The following is a 21,718-nucleotide window of genomic DNA, read 5'->3' on the forward strand; positions in this document are numbered from 1 at the left end:
TGAGAAATTGTAGTTCTTCCTTCTAGTCCCTTTCGAAACTACAGTATCTCTGGGGTTACGTAGCACTTTCTAAGGCTTCCATTGGCTCTCTAAAGCCTTCAGAAAGCGGATTGAGGCTTCTCCTGTCTCTGGGCAGAGTATACTAGCACAGTTTGTCAGTGGTCTGCCTAGTGACAAAGGGATTGGAGATGCGCGGTCCTGCGACCATGCTGTTTTTTCTTTTTCTCTTTGAATGAATACACTATTGTCCGGTTGGAATATTATTACTATTTTACGAGAAAAATACCATAAAAATTGATTTTAAACAGCGTTTGACATGCTTCTAATTACGGTAAAGGAACATTTTGAATTTTTTTGTCTCGAAATGTGCTCGCGCATTACCCTTTGGCTAGTGACCTGAACGCACAAACAAAACGGTATTTGGACATAACTATGGATTATTTGGAACAAAAACAACATTTCTTGTGGAAGTAGCAGTCCTGGGAGTGCATTCTGACGAAGATCAGCAAAGGTAATACCATTTTTATAATAGTAATTCTGAGTTTAGTGTGCCAAAGTTGGCGGGTGTCAAAATAGCTGGCCGTGATGGCTGAGCTATGTACTCAGAATATTGCAAAATGTGCTTTCGCTGAAAAGCTATTTTAAAATTTGACATAGCGATTGCATAAAGGAGTTCTGTATCTATAATTCTTAAAATAATTGTTATGTATTTTGTCAACGTTTATGATGAGTAATTTAGTAAATTCACCGGAGGTTTTCGGTGGGAATACATTTTCTGAACATCACACGCCAATGTAAAAAGCTGTTTTTTGATATAAATATGAACTTGATTGAACAAAACATGCATGTATTGTATAACATAATGTCCTAGGAGTGTCATCTGATGAAGATCATCAAAGGTTAGTGCTTCATTTAGCTGTGTTTTGGGTTTATGTGACATATATGCTTGCTTGGAAAATGGCTGTGTGATTATTTTTGGCTATGTACTCTCCTAACATAATCTAATGTTAGGAGAGTACATATGTGGTTAGATTAACGAGAGTCTTATCTTTAAAATGGTGTAAAATAGTCGTATGTTTGAAAATTTTTATTATTGCATTTTTGAGGTTTTTGTATTTCGCGCCACGCTCTTCCATTGGATATTGGCGAGGCGTTTCGCTAGCGGAACCCCTAGATGTAAGAAGTTAACGAAGATTCCCTATCCCGACCGTTCATCACTGTGTGTGCTCTTAGAGGTGTGAGCATGGGGTGGTACCTAGCAGATCGACTAAGGGCAGGAGAGGGTTGGCGGTTTCTGGGAAGAGTAGAGACTCTGAGCTGCATCGTAGTCTTGGTAACCTTTCTGATACATTCAGATAAACCACCTTCTGGGTACTAATCATACGACACTGTTGTCATTTATAAGAATGAAAAGATAAACTATATAATACACTGATGAGTGACGTACAGAATAAGGAGCCAAAGAAGATCAAGATGTAGAATTTAAGGTAAACATTAAACAATTCCCTAGGAAAGCAAATAACTTCACAGGGATTGGGTGGGCCAGATTGAAGTACTCAGCCAACCCACCTCGGTTCACTTAAATTCCTGATGAGTACCAGCGTTATAGATACAAGAATGGCACCGAGAACTTAGATGATTTTATTGGCTGTAATACAATCGTTAATGTGACTGACTTAGGTTTAGAAGTACAGGAGAAAATTCTTAACCTCAGCGCACCTATAACTGATGTAGGGTGGGCTAGTAACAGCAAAGGACACATACGACAGAAATTACCACAAAGGGTGGTTAGCTTGCGCTCTGGGGTTATTGGTCCAAGCAGTTCGAGTTAGTCATCAGAGGCCAGTTATAGGAGGCTAAAGTAGGCACAGGAGGAGTTTTGACCAGGATGGGAGTAGCTTTGTCTAGATGGATACAATTGGCATCCTCAGGGAAGTTCCAGATGAATACAAAGCTATGAATCAAATATGTGAAGGCTTTAACACTACATTATTTTGGTGGTTGACAATAAATAAAAATGTGGATTGGATTAATGACATCTTTAATAATCAACAGAGATTCATGAATGAAAACGGGGATGCAGTAAAGAGGTTCTCTGACCAATTATCCGCCACCTCCCTCATGACCTGGTAAAATAGACTGACTCTCGATATGTTATTGGCAGAAGAGGGCGGTGTGGGTAGAATGATTAGGTTCATTGCTGTACGTACATTCCTGATAACACAGCTCATGTTTGGGAAATGGAAAAGTGTTGTAAGAACTGTATTATGGGCTGCTTTCACCTGTATGAGTGTGTTGATATTGTGTGATTGATGAGTATATGCCAAGTATGAAAGGTTTAAATCACCAGAACTCTAGAGAGATCGATGACGCAGCAGACGGTGAGATATGGACCCATTCCGAGCTCCGATCAGTGGGAGGACGAACACTGGCCTCCAGGCCAGGAAGATGGCTCCGTTTCTTTTAACCATGAGGAGCCAATGTTTGATGAAACCATTTTCAACGTTTAGATTGACTGTTCCTTTAATGATAATTATGATGAAAATCCTGTAAACGAAGTGTCATAATTGGAAATAGGCCCAGGACAGTCATTGATGAGTACCGGATGTATATACATGTATTGGTTTGGTTAATCCTTGTATCACAATTATGTTTCCATATAGCATTTGATAATCAATGTGTATTATTAGTCATTTAAGGGTGGAATGATAAGAGAATTATCTAATAAAGGTAAATGAATCAATAATCCATTATTAATTAGTAGTTATGTAGCATGGATAATGAATAATTAATGTACTGAACGTTAGTCCCATAAGGTCTAGTAGAGGCCCGGGACAAAATGTGTGTGTGTGTGTGTGTGTGTGTGTGTGTGTGTGTGTGTGTGTGTGTGTGTGTGTGTGTGTGTGTGTGTGTGTGTGTGTGTGTGTGTGTGTGTGTGTGTGTTTTAGTGGGCCTAAGATAACAACAGGTAGACTGTGCTTGACCCGGCAGCTGAGGAACTTGGAGTAACTTAGAGGAGAAAGGGAGTAGCCTTCAAGGTTCTCCTAATCTCGGGGGAAAGGAACAGGCAGCGCTGGATAGTGATTAACAGTGGTGGGAAGTCAGGGGAGGGATACTGTTCACCTACTGTTTGTGTGTATGTGTGTGCGTAGGTTATCTACTGTTTGTGTGTATGTGTGTGCGTAGGTTATCTACTGTTTGTGTGGAGGTGTGTGCGTAGGTTATCTACTGTTGGTGTGTATGTGTGTGCGTAGGTTATCTACTGTTTGTGTGTATGTGTGTGCGTAGGTTATCTACTGTTTGTGTGTATGTGTGTGCGTAGGTTATCTACTGTTGGTGTGGAGGTGTGTGCGTAAGCGGAGAGAGAGGATAAAATGAACATCTTTGTTTATGTTGGGCAGAACGTTCTCTGAATAAACCGTACGAACCTTTTGCAGAAAGCTGAGTCCTGGCCTAATTATTAACCCCATTGTCTTACAAACCTTGGGGATTAGTCAAGGCTTATTGATTGTTAATTATTATCATTGGGATAGAAAATTCCTATGACACAGAGTAACGTTGAATGTTCATCTAAGCAGAACAGAAGAGGAGCCAGGCGAATGATTCTGACATTACAACACCGTAGCTGATAATCATGTGTGATATAGACTACATTTTACATTTTAGTCATTTAGCAGACGCTCTTATCCACAGCGACTTATAGTAGTGAATGCATACATTTCATACATTTTTTTTCTCCATACTGGTCCCCCATGGGAATCGAACCCACAACCCTGGTGTTGCAAACACCATGCTCTACCAACTGAGCCACACGGGACCACATGACTAGAGCTTCTTCACTCATCACTGTCATCATCTAGGACCTGACGCACAGTTGAGATATCGATACAACTTTGACTTTCTCCTAAAATCACTCATTGACATCACAGGGAGACTTGAGTAAAGGGTCTGTTGACACTGCTTGTGGAAGGAAGATATTTCATTGGTTTTAGCTGACAGAATAATTGATTAGAACAAGGGTAGCAAAATTCTGGTAACTTTTGCCAAAATTCCCCGTTTTTCAAGTCATCCTGGTTGAAAGAATCCTGGAATTACGAGGGAATATGTAGGAAATCCAGGAATCCTCAAACCAGGATTTCTGGGAAACCAGGAAATTTGGGGAAAGTTAACGGAATTTTGCTAACTACATCTAATAAAATGGCTTTGTGACATATTTTCTTTCCTGTAATCTGAACGGACCCCTATCATCATCATCACCATCATCATCACCCTCATCTTCATCATCTTCATCACCACCATCATCATCATCACCCTCATCTTCATCATCACAATCATCATCACCACCACCACCACCATCCTCATCATCACCCTCATCATCATCATCATCATCACCATCTTCATCACCACCATCCTCATCATCACCCTCATCTTCATCATCACCATCATCATCACCACCATCCTCATCATCACCCTCATCTTCATCATTACCATCACCATGATCACCACCATCATCATCACCCTTATCTTCATCATCATCACCATCATCATCATCATCTTCACACCACCATCATCAGATGTTGTACCTTTGCAGATGGGTGTGATGGCGCTCCAGGTGCCATTGTGGGTACAGGTGCGAGTTGTGGCCCCGCCTGCCTCTATCAGGTAGCCAGGCTGGCACATGAAGGTGATGTTCTGGCCCACAGTGAAGTCCTCTCCAAACCTCAGACCATTAGCAGGAACACCTGGGTCTACACAGCTGATCACTGGTGAGACAATACAGAGACAGACAGGGAGAGGGATCAACATTACATCAACATCTTGAAAAAAATACTTATTTTTACGGTAACTTACTGGCAGCCAGTTACCTGTAAGTTACTGTAAAAAAAGATACAGTACGTTACCATAAATTCCAAATAAACTTTTGTTTAGCAGTACATTACTGTATAGTTTATTTGGAATTTATGGTAAAATACTGTACCAGTGTAGTCATGTGTTGTAAGAACTCAGACCCTGAGGGACAAGACAAAACCTTTATCGACATGTCATACGACGTCATCACATATCCCACATACAGTAAGATGTCACACAGTATCTCAAATTCTGGTAACTGTTGCCAAAATACAGTTTGAGGAGATGATGTCATATACCGTCAGAGGAGATGATGTCATACACCGTCAGAGGAGATGATGTCATACACCGTCAGAGGAGATGATGTCATACACCGTCAGAGGAGATGATGTCATACACCGTCAGAGGAGATGATGTCATACACCGTCAGAGGAGATGATGTCATATCATACAGTATTATTATTATTTTTATTTTTTTGTCATTTAGCAGACGCTCTTATCCAGAGCAACTTACAGTAGTGAATGCATACATTTCATTTTTTTTTTTTTTTGTACTGGTCCCCCGTGGGAATCAAACCCACAACCCTGGCATTGCAAACACCATGCTCTACCAACTGAGCCACAGGGAAGAATGTTTTTAAAAACGAACCATATTTAGTAATTTAGGAGACACTCTTATCGAGATCGACTAAAAGTTAGTGCATTCATCTCAGCTAGGTGGGACAACCACATATCACAGACATAGAAAGTACATTTCTCCTCCATAAAGTAGCTAACAGTAGAGCCAGAGCTTGGAAGGAGGTGGGGGGGGGTCAAGTGCTGGTTCAGGATTGGATTTATTTTATTATTACTAAACCAATTTCATTCGGTGGCTGGGGGTGGAGGTGAGGAGGAGGGTTATATACGATACTGTTTGAAGAGGTAGGGTTTCAGATGTTTTGAGCAGGGTCTCTGCTGTCCTAGCTTCAGGGGGAAGCTGGCTCCACCGTTGGGGTGCCAGGACAGAGAAGAGCTGCCCTCCCGTAGGGGTGGGAGGGCCAAGACACCTGAGGTGGCAGTGAGATGTCATACCGTCAGAGGAGATGACGTCATACCGTCAGAGGAGATGACGTCATACCGGGAGAGGAGATGACGTCATACCGTCAGAGGAGATGACGTCATACCGTCAGAGGAGATGACGTCATACCGTCAGAGGAGATGACGTCATACCGTCAGAGGAGACAGAATATATCAAATCAAACTTTATACGCCGAATACAAGTGTAGACTTTACCGTGAAATGCTGACTTACAAGCCCTTAACTAACAGTGCAGTTCAAGAAGAGTTAAGAAAATATTTACCAAATAAACGAAATATTTTTTTAAAGTAACACAATAACATAACAATAACGAAGCTATATACAGGAGGTACCGGTACCGAGTCAGTGTGCAGGGGTACAGGTTAGAGGTCATTTGTACATATAGGTGGGGGTGAAGTGACTATGCATAGATAATAAACAGCGAGTAGCAGCAGTGTACAAGACAAATGGGGGGGGGGGGGGGGGTCAATGTAAATAGTCTGGGGGTCATTTGATTAATTGTTCAGCAGTCTTATGGCTTGGAGGGTAGAAGCTGTTAAGGAGCCTTTTGGTCCTAGAATCCGGTACTGCTTGCCGTGCGGTAGCAGAGAGAACAGTCTATGACTTGGGTGACTGGAGTCTCTGACAATTTTATGGTCTTTCCTCTGACACCTCCTATTATATAGGTCCTGGATGGCAGGAAGCACTACCCTCTGTAGCGCCTTAAGGCCAGATGCCGACCAATTGGGACCAAATATTAAACTTAACATTAATTTATTTGTTACAATCTTTAGGGGTGTCAATCATTTTGACCCATAACTTTTAGAGATTGTTTTTACATTTCTTGTTAAATAAAATCTCTTCCTCTGAGGAAGTGTATTAGTATAAAACAATTTAATTTCCACCCCAAAAAATTATTATACAAATATAACTCAGTATTTAAAATATATATTTTAAACAGTCATTATTGCTGATCTTTATCAAAGGTGCCAATAATTTCGGACCCCGACTGTATACGCCGACTCTGACTACCGTTGTCGACATGCCATAACATGTCATATACAATCAGAGGTAGATTTCTCTGTGTCTACTTTGAGTTGTCGTGTGGTCCTGAAAGACACTTCTACAGGCCTGAATAGAAGATCGCGAACGGTCAGGAAACGGCACAATGAAGCATTTTATCACAACAGAATAACCGCAGCAGTACATCCTTAAAACACGGTTTTAGTTTCTACCAACTGTTGATTAAACTTTAAAACAAATATAACATCTCAAACAAGATCAGAAGTAATTCCAACCAGTAAAACGAAAGCTAGGCTCAGTCTTACGTTCACCTTAGGGCCGAGGTCAGGGCGAGGTCAGGGCGAGGCTAATGTAAAAGTATCTCTGATTCACTCTGCCAGTCAGACAGTCAGGACAAGGTTAATGTAAAAGTATCTCTGATTCACTCAGCCAGTCAGCCAGTCAGGACAAGGTTAATGTAAAAGTATCTCTGATTCACTCTGCCAGTCAGGACAAGGTTAATGTAAAAGTATCTCTGATTCACTCTGCCAGTCAGGACAAGGTTAATGTAAAAGTATCTCTGATTCACTCTGCCAGTCAGACAGTCAGGACAAGGTTAATGTAAAAGTATCTCTGATTCACTCAGCCAGTCAGGACAAGGTTAATGTAAAAGTATCTCTGATTCACTCAGCCAGTCAGACAGTCAGGACAAGGTTAATGTAAAAGTATCTCAGATTCACTCTACCAGTCAGACAGTCAGGACAAGGTTAATGTAAAAGTTTCTCTGATTCACTCAGCCAGTCAGGACAAGGTTAATGTAAAAGTATCTCTGATTCACTCTGCCAGTCAGACAGTCAGGACAAGGTTAATGTAAAAGTATCTCTGATTCACTCTGCCAGTCAGCCAGTCAGGACAAGGTTAATGTAAAAGTATCTCTGATTCACTCAGCCAGTCAGGACAAGGTTAATGTAAAAGTATCTCTGATTCACTCAGCCAGTCAGCCAGTCAGGACAAGGTTAATGTAAAAGTATCTCTGATTCACTCTACCAGTCAGACAGTCAGGACAAGGTTAATGTAAAAGTATCTCTGATTCACTCTGCCAGTCAGCCAGTCAGGACAAGGTTAATGTAAAAGTATCTCTGATTCACTCTGCCAGTCAGACAGTCAGGACAAGGTTAATGTAAAAGTATCTCTGATTCACTCTGCCAGTCAGGACAAGGTTAATGTAAAAGTATCTCTGATTCACTCTGCCAGTCAGCCAGTCAGGACAAGGTTAATGTAAAAGTATCTCTGATTCACTCTGCCAGTCAGGACAAGGTTAATGTAAAAGTATCTCTGATTCACTCAGCCAGTCAGCCAGTCAGGACAAGGTTAATGTAAAAGTATCTCTGATTCACTCTGCCAGTCAGACAGTCAGGACAAGGTTAATGTAAAAGTATCTCTGATTCACTCTGCCAGTCAGGACAAGGTTAATGTAAAAGTATCTCTGATTCACTCTGCCAGTCAGGACAAGGTTAATGTAAAAGTATCTCTGATTCACTCAGCCAGTCAGCCAGTCAGGACAAGGTTAATGTAAAAGTATCTCTGATTCACTCTGCCAGTCAGGACAAGGTTAATGTAAAAGTATCTCTGATTCACTCAGCCAGTCAGCCAGTCAGGACAAGGTTAATGTAAAAGTATCTCTGATTCACTCTGCCAGTCAGGACAAGGTTAATGTAAAAGTATATCTGATTCACTCTGCCAGTCAGGACAAGGTTAATGTAAAAGTATCTCTGATTCACTCAGCCAGTCAGCCAGTCAGGACAAGGTTAATGTAAAAGTATCTCTGATTCACTCAGCCAGTCAGGACAAGGTTAATGTAAAAGTATCTCTGATTCACTCAGCCAGTCAGCCAGTCAGCCAGTCAGCCAGTCAGCCAGTCAGGACAATCTTCCCAAAATGACACCCTATTTCCTATGTAGTGCACTGCTTTTGACCAGGGCTATGGTGGAGACACATATATATATATGCTGACTGGCTGACTGGCTGACTGGCTGACTGGCTGAGTGAATCAGAGATACTTTTACATTAACCTTGTCCTGACTGGCTGAGTGAATCAGAGATACTTTTACATTAACCTTGTCCTGACTGGCTGACTGGCTGAGTGAATCAGAGATACTTTTACATTAGGTTAATGTAACTGCTCAAAAAATAAAGGGAATACTAATACTAATACTAATAACACATCCTAGATCTGAATGGAAGAAATAATCTTATTAAATACTTTTTTCTTTACATAGTTGAATGTGCTGACAACAAAATCACACAAAAAGAATCAATGGAAATCCAATTTATCAACCCATGGAGGTCTGGATTTGGAGTCACACTCAAAATTAAAGTGGAAAACCACACTACAGGCTGATCCAACTTTGATGTAATGTCCTTAAAACAAGTCAAAATGAGGCTCAGTAGTGTGTGTGGCCTCCACGTGCCTGTATGACCTCCCTACAATGCCTGGGCATGCTCCTGATGAGGTGGCGGATGGTCTCCTGAGGGATCTCCTCCCAGACCTGGACTAAAGCATCCGCCAACTCATGGACAGTCTGTGGTGCAACGTGGCGTTGGTGGATGGAGCGAGACATGATGTCCCAGATGTGCTCAATTGGATTCAGGTCTGGGGAACGGGCGGGCCAGTCCATAGCATCAATGCCTTCCTCTTGCAGGAACTGCTGACACACTCCAGCCACATGAGGTATAGCATTGTCTTGCATTAGGAGGAACCCAAGGCCAACCGCACCAGCATATGGTCTCACAAGGGGTCTGAGGATCTCATCTCGGTACCTAATGGCAGTCAGGCTACCTCTGGCGAGCACATGGAGGGCTGTGCGGCCCCCCAAAGAAATGCCACCCCACACCATGACTGACCCACCGCCAAATTGGTCATGCTGGAGGATGTTGCAGGCAGCAGAGCGTTCTCCACGGCGTCTCCAGACTCTTTCACGTCTGTCACGTGCTCAGTGTGAACCTGCTTTCATCTGTGAAGAGCACAGGGCGCCAGTGGCGAATTTGCCAATCTTGGTGTTCTCTGGCAAATGCCAAACGTCCTGCACGGTGTTGGGCTGTAAGCACAACCCCCACCTGTGGACGTCGGGCCCTCATACCACCCTCATGGAGTCTGTTTCTGACCGTTTGAGCAGACACAAGCACATTTGTGGCCTGCTGGAGGTCATTTTGCAGGGCTCTGGCAGTGCTTCTCCTGCTCCTCCTTGCACAAAGGCGGAGGTAGTGGTCCTGCTGCTGGGTTGTTGCCCTCCTACGGCCTCCTCCACGTCTCCTAATGTACTGGCCTGTCTCCTGGTAGCGCCTCCATGCTCTGGACACTACGCTGACAGACACAGAAAACCTTCTTGCCACAGCTCGCATTGTTGTGTCATCCTGGATGAGCTGCACTACCTGAGCCACTTGTGTTGGTTGTAGACTCCGTCTCATGCTACCACTAGAGTGAAAGCACCGCCAGCATTCAAAAGTGACCAAAACATCAGCCAGGAAGCATAGGAACTGAGAAGTGGTCTGTGGTCCCCACCTGCAGAACCACTCCTTTATTGGGGGTGTCTTGCTAATTGCCTATAATTTCCACCTGTTGTCTATTCCATTTGCACAACAGCATGTGAAATGTATTGTCAATCAGTGTTGCTTCCTAAGTGGACAGCTTGATTTCACAGAAGTGTGATTGACTTGGAGTTACATTGTGTTGTTTAAGTGTTCCCTTTATTTTTTTGAGCAGTGTATATATAGATTGTGGCAAAGAAGGGGGTCGAGTGATAAATGGCAGATATGTGAGGGCAGAACTAATAAACGGGCTCTGCCCGATCACTAAAATGGCCACCCCGATCAGAACTACAGATCACAAAATGGCCGACTGCCAAAACTACAATTCCCAGAAGCAAGGGGAACCCTCAGAAGGTGGAGCCGACCCACAGATAAAAGGTCAAGAAAAACCAGGAAGAGGGAGAGAGAGCGGGAAGGATCTATGAACCATAGAGAGAGAGACATTCTACATTGGCTGGATTTACCGTGTACGAGCTGGACTGTTTTGGACTTACCTGTTGGCGTTTAGACCCGGACCTACCGAGAACCAGATTTGTGTACCGAACCCTGCTATCCTTGACCTTACCTGCGGCCTGGGTGGACCAGGACAGAGAAACAAACATACAGGTACTGTCATGTTCGAAAGAACTTTAATTCTGGGCTGACTTTGGTGACAGGTTCTCACTTAATTTGTGACAAATGCTCCTAGCTTTGAAGAGGTTTGCCACACGTGGTGGAGAATGTGGGCACTGGATTAACCATACCGCTGGTTAGGTAGAAAAAAAACAAAAAAAAAAAACAAAAAAAGTTTAGTTAGCACTCCAAAGGGGAGTCAGGTTTTTTTTTTTTTGTTGTTTTTTTTGTGGCTTTGTTTGGTTAGGACAATTTTTTCAGGAAAATGAGTATGGAGGGAGCCATACAGGCCCTGTTACAAGCGGTGGCCGCCCAACAAGAGGCAACTAGAGCTCAACAAATAGCTCATCAGGATGCAATGCGAATGTATCAGGACACGTTACAGGTCCAGCACCACACCAACCAGCTGCTCAGAGAAGAGCAAGAGAGAAACACCCGGGAGTTAAGAGAAGGCCTAAAGGGGCTAGCGGACCAAATTGGGGCTCAGTTACCAGCTGCAAATACCCAAAGGTGGGCCAATCATTTTATTCAAAAAATGACAGCGCAGGATGATGTGGAAGCATATCTTACCACCTTCGAAAGGACGGCAGAGAGGGAGAAGTGGCCGAAAGAAGAATGGGCAGGGCTTCTGGCACCATACCTGGCAGGGGATGCTCAAAAAGCATATTTTGACCTGGAGTTGAAGGATGCACAGGATTACGATAAACTCAAGGGAGAGATTCTGACTAGACTGGGAGTGACCGATACCGTGAGGGCACACCGCTTCCACCAGTGGTCCTACAGACCGGGACAAACCCCCCGAACACAGATGTTCGACTTGATTCACCTGGCACGGAAATGGTTGCGACCGGAGACCCGTTCGTCCGCCGAGGTCGTCGAGACCATCGTACTCAACCAGTTTCAGCGAGGTCTACCCCAAGAAGTGCGACGATGGGTTGGCCAGAACGAGGTACATTCCGCCGACCATCTCGTGGGCCTGGTTGAACGGTATTGTACGGCAGGAACAGCTGAGCAGGCGCAGGAGGAAAGATTCCCATTCCCCAGGCCTGGGCGAACCAGCGGACAGGTTAAGACTGTGCCAACAGGGGGAGGGGGAGGAGAGCAGCGTGGGGCCATGAGGAAAGAATCAGAATCAGGCCGAGACACTAAGGGAAAAACCGGAAACCGGGACTGGGGGTCGAGGAGGTCTCCCCCCCGGAACCCTATTATCTGTTACAATTGTAATCGACCGGGACATATTGCAGCCTACTGCCCTATTAAAGAAGAGCCAATGCAATGTAACCTCGGTGAAAAAGAAGATGAGATATGGTATGCATGTCCCGTGGTAACCACTGTACTTGAAAGATCAAGAAACAAACATATGTGCAGGGTGAAGGTTGAAGGGAAGGAGGTTGAAGCACTACTGGATTCCGGCAGTATGCTAACCCTGGTCGTTGCAAACCTAGTGCCAACGCATAAACTGGATACAAGTCAGGATATCAGTGTTACGTGCATTCATGGGGATACCCGTCTGTACCCCACGGCATTAGTGAGCATACAAACAGAGAACGGTCTGCTGGATTATGAGGTCGGCGTGGTCCCAAAGATGCCATATGATGTAATATTGGGTAGAGACTTTCCTAACTTTGCGAAGTTAGGTCAAAAGAACGGCATATTTGAGAAACCAACAACCCTGACCAAGCAGGAAGAAGCATGGGGCCTTCAACCAAGGCCAAGAAAAGAGGTCTCCCAGGGGCCAAGCCCACAGGTACTAGTAGGGGAGGATGAGGATGAAGTGGCAAACCTCGTTGATAATGAACAGCCCAGTACTAGTGGGGCTGGGGTCGATCTGAATCCAGAAGACGACTATCTAGAACCAGCAGACCTGGCAGGGTCCATGACTAATTTCGGGACGGCCCAACACCAGGATCCAACCCTGCAGCAAGCCATAGCAGACGTGCAGGTCATAGATGGTACTCCCATAAATGATAGGATGATGCCTAATAGTTTTCCCCACTTCATCATGAAAAATGGTTTGGTGTACAGAGTCTCAAAAATAGGGGTTGATGTGGTGGAACAGTTGTTGGTCCCCACCCGGTACAGAAAGACAGTACTGGATCTAGCTCATGGGCACATTCTGGGTGGACACCTTGGTATCGATAAAACCCGAGACCGGATTGTAAGGAGGTTTTACTGGCCAGGAATTCAGGCTGAAGTGGCTCGGCATTGTGGAGAGTGCCCGGAGTGCCAGGTAACAGCTCCCCGACCAGCGTTTAGAAGCCCGTTAGTGCCACTCCCCATAATCGAAACGCCATTTGAGAGGATAGCGATGGACATAGTGGGCCCACTACCCAAATCTGCCAGAGGGCACCAATACATTCTGGTTATTCTAGATTATGCCACTCGCTACCCAGAAGCCATTCCCCTTCGGACAATGGCTTCCAAAAATATCGCCAAGGAACTAGTGCTATTGTTCACCAGGGTTGGGGTCCCAAAGGAGATCCTTACTGACCAGGGGACCCCCTTTATGTCCCACCTTATGGCAGACCTTTGTAAATTGTGGCAGGTGAAACAGTTGAGGACATCAGTTTACCATCCACAGACGGACGGGCTGGTTGAGAGATTCAACCGGACCCTGAAGTCAATGCTCAGGAAGGTAATCGACAAGGATGGGAAAAACTGGGATTGCATGTTGCCATATCTGATGTTTGCCATTAGAGAGGTTCCTCAAGCCTCGCTGGGGTTTTCTCCCTTCGAGCTGGTATATGGGAGGCACCCCCGGGGAATCTTAGACATTGCCCGGGAAACCTGGGAACACCAATCCACCCCGTATACTAGTGTCATAGAGCACGTCACGGCAATGCAAAACAGGATAGCCACAGTCATGCCCATCGTCAGAGAGCACATGAGACAAGCACAAGAGCACCAGCGGCACACTTATAACCGGCAGGCTACCCTGAGGGAATTTCAACCAGGAGATAAGGTGTTAGTGCTGATCCCCACGGTAGAGTGCAAACTACTAGCCACATGGAAAGGACCATATGAAGTACTGGAGAGAATAGGAGAAGTTAATTATCGGATCCGACAGCCAGGTCGACGGCCCCAGGAACAGATCTATCACATAAACCTGTTAAAAGCATGGAGAGAGAGAGAAACACTAATGGTCACGTACCCCACACACACTCAGGAGACAGCTGAAGTAAATATTTCACCTACTTTGTCCCCAGCACAAGTACAGGAAGTAAAGACCCTGATCCAGAAAAACAGAGATGTGTTTTCAGAAGTACCCGGCCGAACTGAGGTTACAGCTCATGATATCGTTTCCCTACCAGGGAGAAAAGTGAGCATGAGGCCATATCGGGTACCCGAGGCTCGACAGGCAGCGATTAGAGCAGAGACGGAGAAAATGTTGACAGCTGGAGTGATCGAAGAGTCACATAGTGAGTGGTCTAGCCCAATTGTGATGGTCTCCAAGCCCGATGGGTCTTTGCGGTTCTGTAACGACTTTCGGAAGGTAAATGAAATCTCCAAGTTTGATGCCTACCCCATGCCCAGAGTAGACGAACTACTGGAGAAAATTGGTAAAGCTCGGTACATTACGACCCTGGACCTGACAAAAGGGTACTGGCAAATTCCTCTGACCCCCAGGGCCAAAGAAAAGACAGCATTTGCAACCCCTGACGGTTTGTTTCAATACACCGTCATGCCATTCGGCCTACACGGGGCCCCAGCCACCTTTCAACGGCTCATGGACAAGGTCCTAAAACCGCACCAAGCATACGCCGCAGCTTATTTAGATGACGTGGGGATCTACAGCCCAGTTTGGGAATCCCACTTACCCCGGGTACAGGCGGTGTTAGACGCCCTTAGAAAGGCAGGGCTCACGGCGAACCCTGCCAAGTGTTATGTGGGGTTAGAGGAAACGGAGTATCTGGGATACACCGTGGGAAGAGGATTAATCAAACCCCAACGTAAGAAGGTGGAGGCAATTAGAGAATGGCCGAAACCAGTAAATAAGAAGCAGGTTCGAGCCTTCCTAGGGCTGACCGGGTACTACCGGAAGTTCATCCCAAGTTATGCCACAGTGGCCGCCCCACTCACCGACATGACTAGAGCCAGAGGGCCAAACATGGTCAAGTGGGATGAAAGGGCCACCAAAGCATTTAGGACATTACAGGAGGCCCTCTGCTGTAATCCAGTGCTGGTGGTACCAGACTTTGAGAGAGAGTTTGTGGTTCAGACGGATGCTTCAGAGGTCGGCTTGGGAGCAGTGCTGTCCCAAGAGGTAGAAGGGGTGGAACACCCCATCCTGTTTTTAAGCAGGAAGCTGGAACCACGGGAAACCAACTACTCAGTTGTTGAGAAAGAGGCACTGGCAGTAAAGTGGGCTCTGGAAAGCCTGAAATACTACCTGCTGGGGCGCCACTTCACCCTCATCAGTGACCATGCACCACTCACCTGGATGCATAGGGCTAAAGAGAAGAACGCTCGGGTGATGCGGTGGTTTTTGAGTCTCCAACCGTTTCACTTTGACTTGAAACACAGAGCAGGAAAGGAAATGGGAAATGTGGATGGGTTATCCCGCATGCACGCATATTTTGCTGCGGTAGCCCGACCTAGGGGGTCGGATCTAGGGGGGAGATGTGTGGCAAAGAAGGGGGTCGAGTGATAAATGGCAGATATGTGAGGGCAGAACTAATAAACGGGCTCTGCCCGATCACTAAAATGGCCACCCCGATCAGAACTACAGATCACAAAATGGCCGACTGCCAAAACTACAATTCCCAGAAGCAAGGGGAACCCTCAGAAGGTGGAGCCGACCCACAGATAAAAGGTCAAGAAAAACCAGGAAGAGGGAGAGAGAGCGGGAAGGATCTATGAACCATAGAGAGAGAGACATTCTACATTGGCTGGATTTACCGTGTACGAGCTGGACTGTTTTGGACTTACCTGTTGGCGTTTAGACCTGGACCTACCGAGAACCAGATTTGTGTACCGAACCCTGCTATCCTTGACCTTACCTGCGGCCTGGGTGGACCAGGACAGAGAAACAAACATACAGGTACTGTCATGTTCGAAAGAACTTTAATTCTGGGCTGACTTTGGTGACAGGTTCTCACTTAATTTGTGACAAACGCTCCTAGCTTTGAAGAGGTTTGCCACAATATATATATATATAGGGAATAGGGTTCCGTTTGGGACACAGCCATTGTAATGTAGAGAGAGTCTGTTCAACAATAGAACGGAGCTTTTCATTGGAGCCTCAGTAACTATGCTGTATCTCAGGGTTCCACAACTGGTGGGCCGCGGGTCGAATTTGGCCCGCGGGTGATTTTTATTTGGTGGCCAATGTTTTCTGAGCCAAAAAAAACAGACAAACAATTTGTGGTCGATTTGCAGTCTACTAATTATTTATAATGATGTTCCGGCCCCCTGACCATCCGCTCAATAAAAAAATTGTCTGAATCGAGAGGAAAGAGAGATACAGAGAGAGGAAAGAGAGAGACAGAGAGAGGAAAGAGAGATACAGAGAGAGGAAAGAGAGAGACAGAGAGAGGAAAGAGAGATACAGAGAGAGGAAAGAGAGAGACAGAGAGAGGAAAGAGAGAGACAGAGAGAGGAAAGAGAGAGACAGAGAGGAGAGAGAAGAAAGAGAGAGACAGAGAGGAGAGTGAAGAAAGAGAGGAAAGAGAGAGACAGAGAGAGGAAAGAGAGATACAGAGAGAGGAAAGAGAGAGACAGAGAGAGGAAAGAGAGAGACAGAGAGGAGAGAGAAGAAAGAGAGAGACAGAGAGGAGAGTGAAGAAAGAGAGGAAAGAGAGAGACAGAGAGAGGAAAGAGAGACAGAGAGGAGAGAGAAGAAAGAGAGAGACAGAGAGGAGAGTGAAGAAAGAGAGGAAAGAGAGAGACAGAGAGAGGAAAGAGAGACAGAGAGGAAAGAGAGAGAGAGAGGAAAGAGAGAGGAAAGAGAGAGACAGAGAGAGGAAAGAGAGAGGAAAGAGAGAGACAGAGAGAGAGAGAGAGAGAGACAGAGAGACAGACACACAGAGAGACACAGAGAGACAAAGAGAGAGACAAAGAGAGAGACAAAGAGAGAGACAAAGAGAGACAGAGAGAGAGACAGAGAGAGAGACAGAGAGAGAGACAGAGAGAGATAGAAAGGGAGACAAAGAGAGATAGAAAGGGAGACAAAGTGAGTGAAAGATACACTGGATACACTGACAGAGAGAGGACACATTGGCAGGAAGCTGCTACAGATTTATACCAACCAGTAAACACATGATTGGTGGGGAGAGAGAGGACAAGAGGAACCATGGAACAATCGATAAATCATCCAATGCTATGTGTCTCTGGCCAAATGGTCTAGCTAGCTCCTAACAATAATACCATCACAACAGGTTCAGACTACTGTATATTAACAGGTATGGTAACTAACAGATTCAGACTACTGTATATTAACAGGTATGGTAACAAACAGATTCAGACTACTGTATATTAACAGGTATGGTAACAAACAGATTCAGACTACTGTATATTAACAGGTATGGTAACTAACAGATTCAGACTACTGTATATTAACAGGTATGGTAACTAACAGATTCAGACTACTGTATATTAACAGGTATGGTAACTAACAGTTTCAGACTACTGTATATTACCAGGTATGGTAACTAACAGATTCAGACTACTGTATATTAACAGGTATGGTAACAAACAGATTCAGACTACTGTATATTAACAGGTATGGTAACTAACAGATTCAGACTACTGTATATTACCAGGTATGGTAACTAACAGATTCAGACTACTGTATATTAACAGGTATGGTAACTAACAGATTCAGACTACTGTATATTAACAGGTATGGTAACTAACAGATTCAGACTACTGTATATTAACAGGTATGGTAACTAACAGATTCAGACTACTGTATACTAACAGGTATGGTATCTCTGGTCCTAACTAACAACAAATTCAATCCATTTTAGAGAACTTCCTGGACAAAACGTTCCACTGTAATAGTGAAGGTGTAAACTTGGCAGTAGAAAATCTAAACAGTATATTTGATCTCTCAGTTCCCTATCTAATCTAAAAAATGTCTAACAGAAAACAGTTTGGTGAAGAATGCAAAAACCTAAGAAAGAAATTGAGAAACCTGTCCAATCAAAAACACAGAGATCCAGAAAACCTGAGTCTACTCCTTCACTATGGTGAATCACTAAAACAATACAGAAATACACTACGGAGAAAGAAGGACGTCAGAAATCAGCTCAATGTAATTGAAGAATCCATATATTCTAACCACTTCTGGGAGAATTGGAAAACACTAAACAAACAACAACACGAAGAATTATCTATCCAAAACAAAGATGTATGGGTAAACCACTTCTCCAATCTTTTTGGCTCTTTAACCTGTTAGGGCTATGGGGCAGTATTTACACGGCCGGATAAAAAACGTACCCGATTTAATCTGGTTACTAATCCTGCCCAGTAACTAGAATATGCATATAATTATTGGCTTTGGATAGAAAACACCCTAAAGTTTCTAAAACTGTTTGAATGGTGTCTGTGAGTATAACAGAACTCATATGGCAGGCAAAAACCTGAGAAGATTCTGACCAGTAAGTGGCCTGTCTGACAAGTTGTTGTTCTTCTTGCCTCTGTTTATTGAAGACTGAGGATCTTTGCTGTAACGTGACACTTCCTACGGCTCCCATAGGCTCTCAGAGCCCGGGAAAAAGCTGAACGATATCGAGGCAGCCCCAGGCTGAAACACATTATCGCTTTTGACAAGTGGCCGATCAGAGGACAATGGGCTTAGGCGCGTGCCCGAGTCGACCCCATGCTTTATTTTCTTTCGTCTGTTTACCTAATTGCAGATTCCCCGTCGGAATATTATCGCTTTTTTACGAGAAAAATGGCATAAAAATTGATTTTAAACAGCGGTTGACATGCTTCGAAGTACGGTAATGGAATATTTAGAATTTGTTTGTCACGAAATGCGCCGTGCGCGTGACCCTTATTTACCATTTGGATAGTGTCTTGAACACACGAACAAAACGCTGCTATTTGGATATAACTATGGATTATTTGGGACCAAACCAACATTTGTTATTGAAGTAGAAGTCCTGGGAGTGCATTCTGACGAAGAACACCAAAGGTAATCAAACTTTTCTAATAGTAAATCGGAGTTTTGTGAAGGCTAAACTTGCTGGGTGTCTAAATAGCTAGCCCTGTGATGCCGGGCTATCTACTTAGAATATTGCAAAATGTGCTTTCACCAAAAAGGTATTTTAAAATCGGACATATCGAGTGCATAGAGGAGTTCTGTATCTATAATTCTTAAAATAATTGTTATGCTTTTTGTGAACGTTTATCGTGAGTAATTTAGTAAATTGTTAGTAAATTCGCCGGAGGTTTGCGGGGGGTATGCTAGTTCTGAACGTCACATGCTAATGTAAAAAGCTGTTTTTTGATATAAATATGAACTTGATTGAACAAAACATGCATGTATTGTATAACATAATGTCCTAGGGTTGTCATCTGATGAAGATCATCAAAGGTTAGTGCTGCATTTAGCTGTCTTCTGGGTTTATGTGACATTATATGCTAGCTTGAAAAATGGGTGTCTGATTATTTCTGGCTGGGTACTCTGCTGACATAATCTAATGTTTTGCTTTCGTTGTAAAGCCTTTTTGAAATCGGACAGTGTGGTTAGATTAACGAGAGTCTTGTCTTTAAAATGCTGTAAAATAGTCATATGTTTGAGAAATTGAAGTAATAGCATTTCTAAGGTATTTGAATAAAGCGCCACAGGATTCCACTGGCTGTTACGTAGGTGGGACGATTTCGTCCCACCGGCCCTAGAGAGGATAACAAAGAACAAACAGCAAAAACATTTACATGATCAAATACAAATCTTAGAATCAACTATTAAAGACTACCAGAACCCACTGGATTCTCCAATTACCTTGAATGAACTACAGGACAATTTAAAAACCCTCCAACCCAAAAAGGCCTGTGGTGTTGATGGTATCCTCAATGAAATGATAAAATATACAAACAACAAATTCCAATTGGCTATACTAAAACTCTTTAACATCATACTTAGCTCTGGCATCTTCCCTAATATTTGGAACCAAGGACTGATCACCCCAATGCACAAAAGTGGAGACAAATTTGACCCCAATAACTACCGTGGGATATGCGTCAACAGCAACCTTGGGAAAATCCTCTGCATTATCATTAACAGCAGACTTGTACATTTCCTCAGTGAAAACAATGTACTGAGCAAATGTCAAGTTGGCCTTTTACCAAATTATCGTAAGACAGACCACATATTCACGCTGCACACCCTAATTGACAAACAAACAAACCGAAACAAAGGCAAAGTCTTCTCATGCTTTGTTGATTTCAAAAAGCCTTCGACTCAATTTGGCATGAGGGTCTGCTATACAAAATGATGGAAAGTGGTGTTGGGGGAAAAACATACGACATTATAAAATCCATGTACACAAACAACAAGTGTGCGGTTAAAATTGGCAAAAAAACATATCTTCCCACAGGGCCGTGGAGTGAGACAGGGATGCAGCTTAAGCCCCACCCTCTTCAACATATATATCAACGAATTGGCGAGGGCACTAGAACAGTCCGCAGCACCCGGCCTCACCCTACTAGAATCTGAAGTCAAATGTCGACTGTTTGCTGATGATCTGGTGCTTCTGTCACCAACCATGGAGGGCCTACAGCAGCACCTAGATCTTCTGCACAGATTCTGCCAGACCTGGACCCTGACAGTAAATCTCAGTAAGACCAAAATAATGGTGTTCCAAGTAAGGCCCAGTTGCCAGGACCACAAATTCAAATTCCATCTACACACCGTTGCCCTAGAGCACACAAAAAACTATACATACCTCGGCCTAAACATCAGCGCCACAGGTAACCTCCACAAAGCTGTGAACGATCTGAGAGACAAGGCAAGAAGGGTTTTCTATGCCATCAAAGGGAACATAAAATTCGACATACCAATTAGAATCTGGCTAAAAATACTTGAATCAGTTATAGGACCCATTGCCCTTTATGGTTGTGAGGACTGAGGTCTGCTCACTAACCAAGAATTCACAAAATGGGAGAAACACCAAATTGAGACTCTGCATGCAGAATTCTGAAAAAATATCCTTTGTGTACAAAGTAAAACACCAAATAATGCAGGCAGAGCAGAATTAGGCCGATACCCGCCAATTATCAAAATCCAGAAAAGAGCCGTTAAATTCTACAACCACCTAAAAGGAAGCGATTCTCAAACCTTCCATAACAAAGCCATCACCTACAGAGAGATGAACCTGGAGAAGAGCCCCCTAAGCAAGCTGGTCCTGGGGCTCTGTTCACAAACACAAACAGACCCCACAGAGCCCCAGGACAGCAACACAATTGGACCCAACCAAATCATGAGAAAACAAAAAGATAATTACTTGACACATCGGAAAAAATTCCCAAAATATCAGAGCAAACTAGAATGATATTTGGCTCTAAACAGAGAGTACACAGTGGCAGAATACCTTAAGGAAAGCTTTGACTATGTACAGACTCAGCGAGCATAGCCTTGCTATTGAGAAACGCCACCGTAGGCAGA

At 44.0% G+C, this 21,718-nt stretch overlaps 1 protein-coding gene across 1 annotated transcript in view; it reads right to left on the reverse strand.

Annotated features, from left to right (window-relative positions):
- LOC115187885 (CUB and sushi domain-containing protein 3-like) overlaps nt 1-21,718 on the reverse strand; it is a 1,475,978-nt gene that overhangs the window by 45,539 nt on the left and 1,408,721 nt on the right. The window contains 1 exon segment of the mRNA XM_029746934.1: nt 4,584-4,763. Coding sequence (XP_029602794.1) covers nt 4,584-4,763 — 180 coding nt within the window.

This window comes from Salmo trutta, unplaced genomic scaffold, assembly GCF_901001165.1.
Source record: "Salmo trutta unplaced genomic scaffold, fSalTru1.1, whole genome shotgun sequence".
NCBI lineage: Eukaryota > Metazoa > Chordata > Actinopteri > Salmoniformes > Salmonidae > Salmo > Salmo trutta.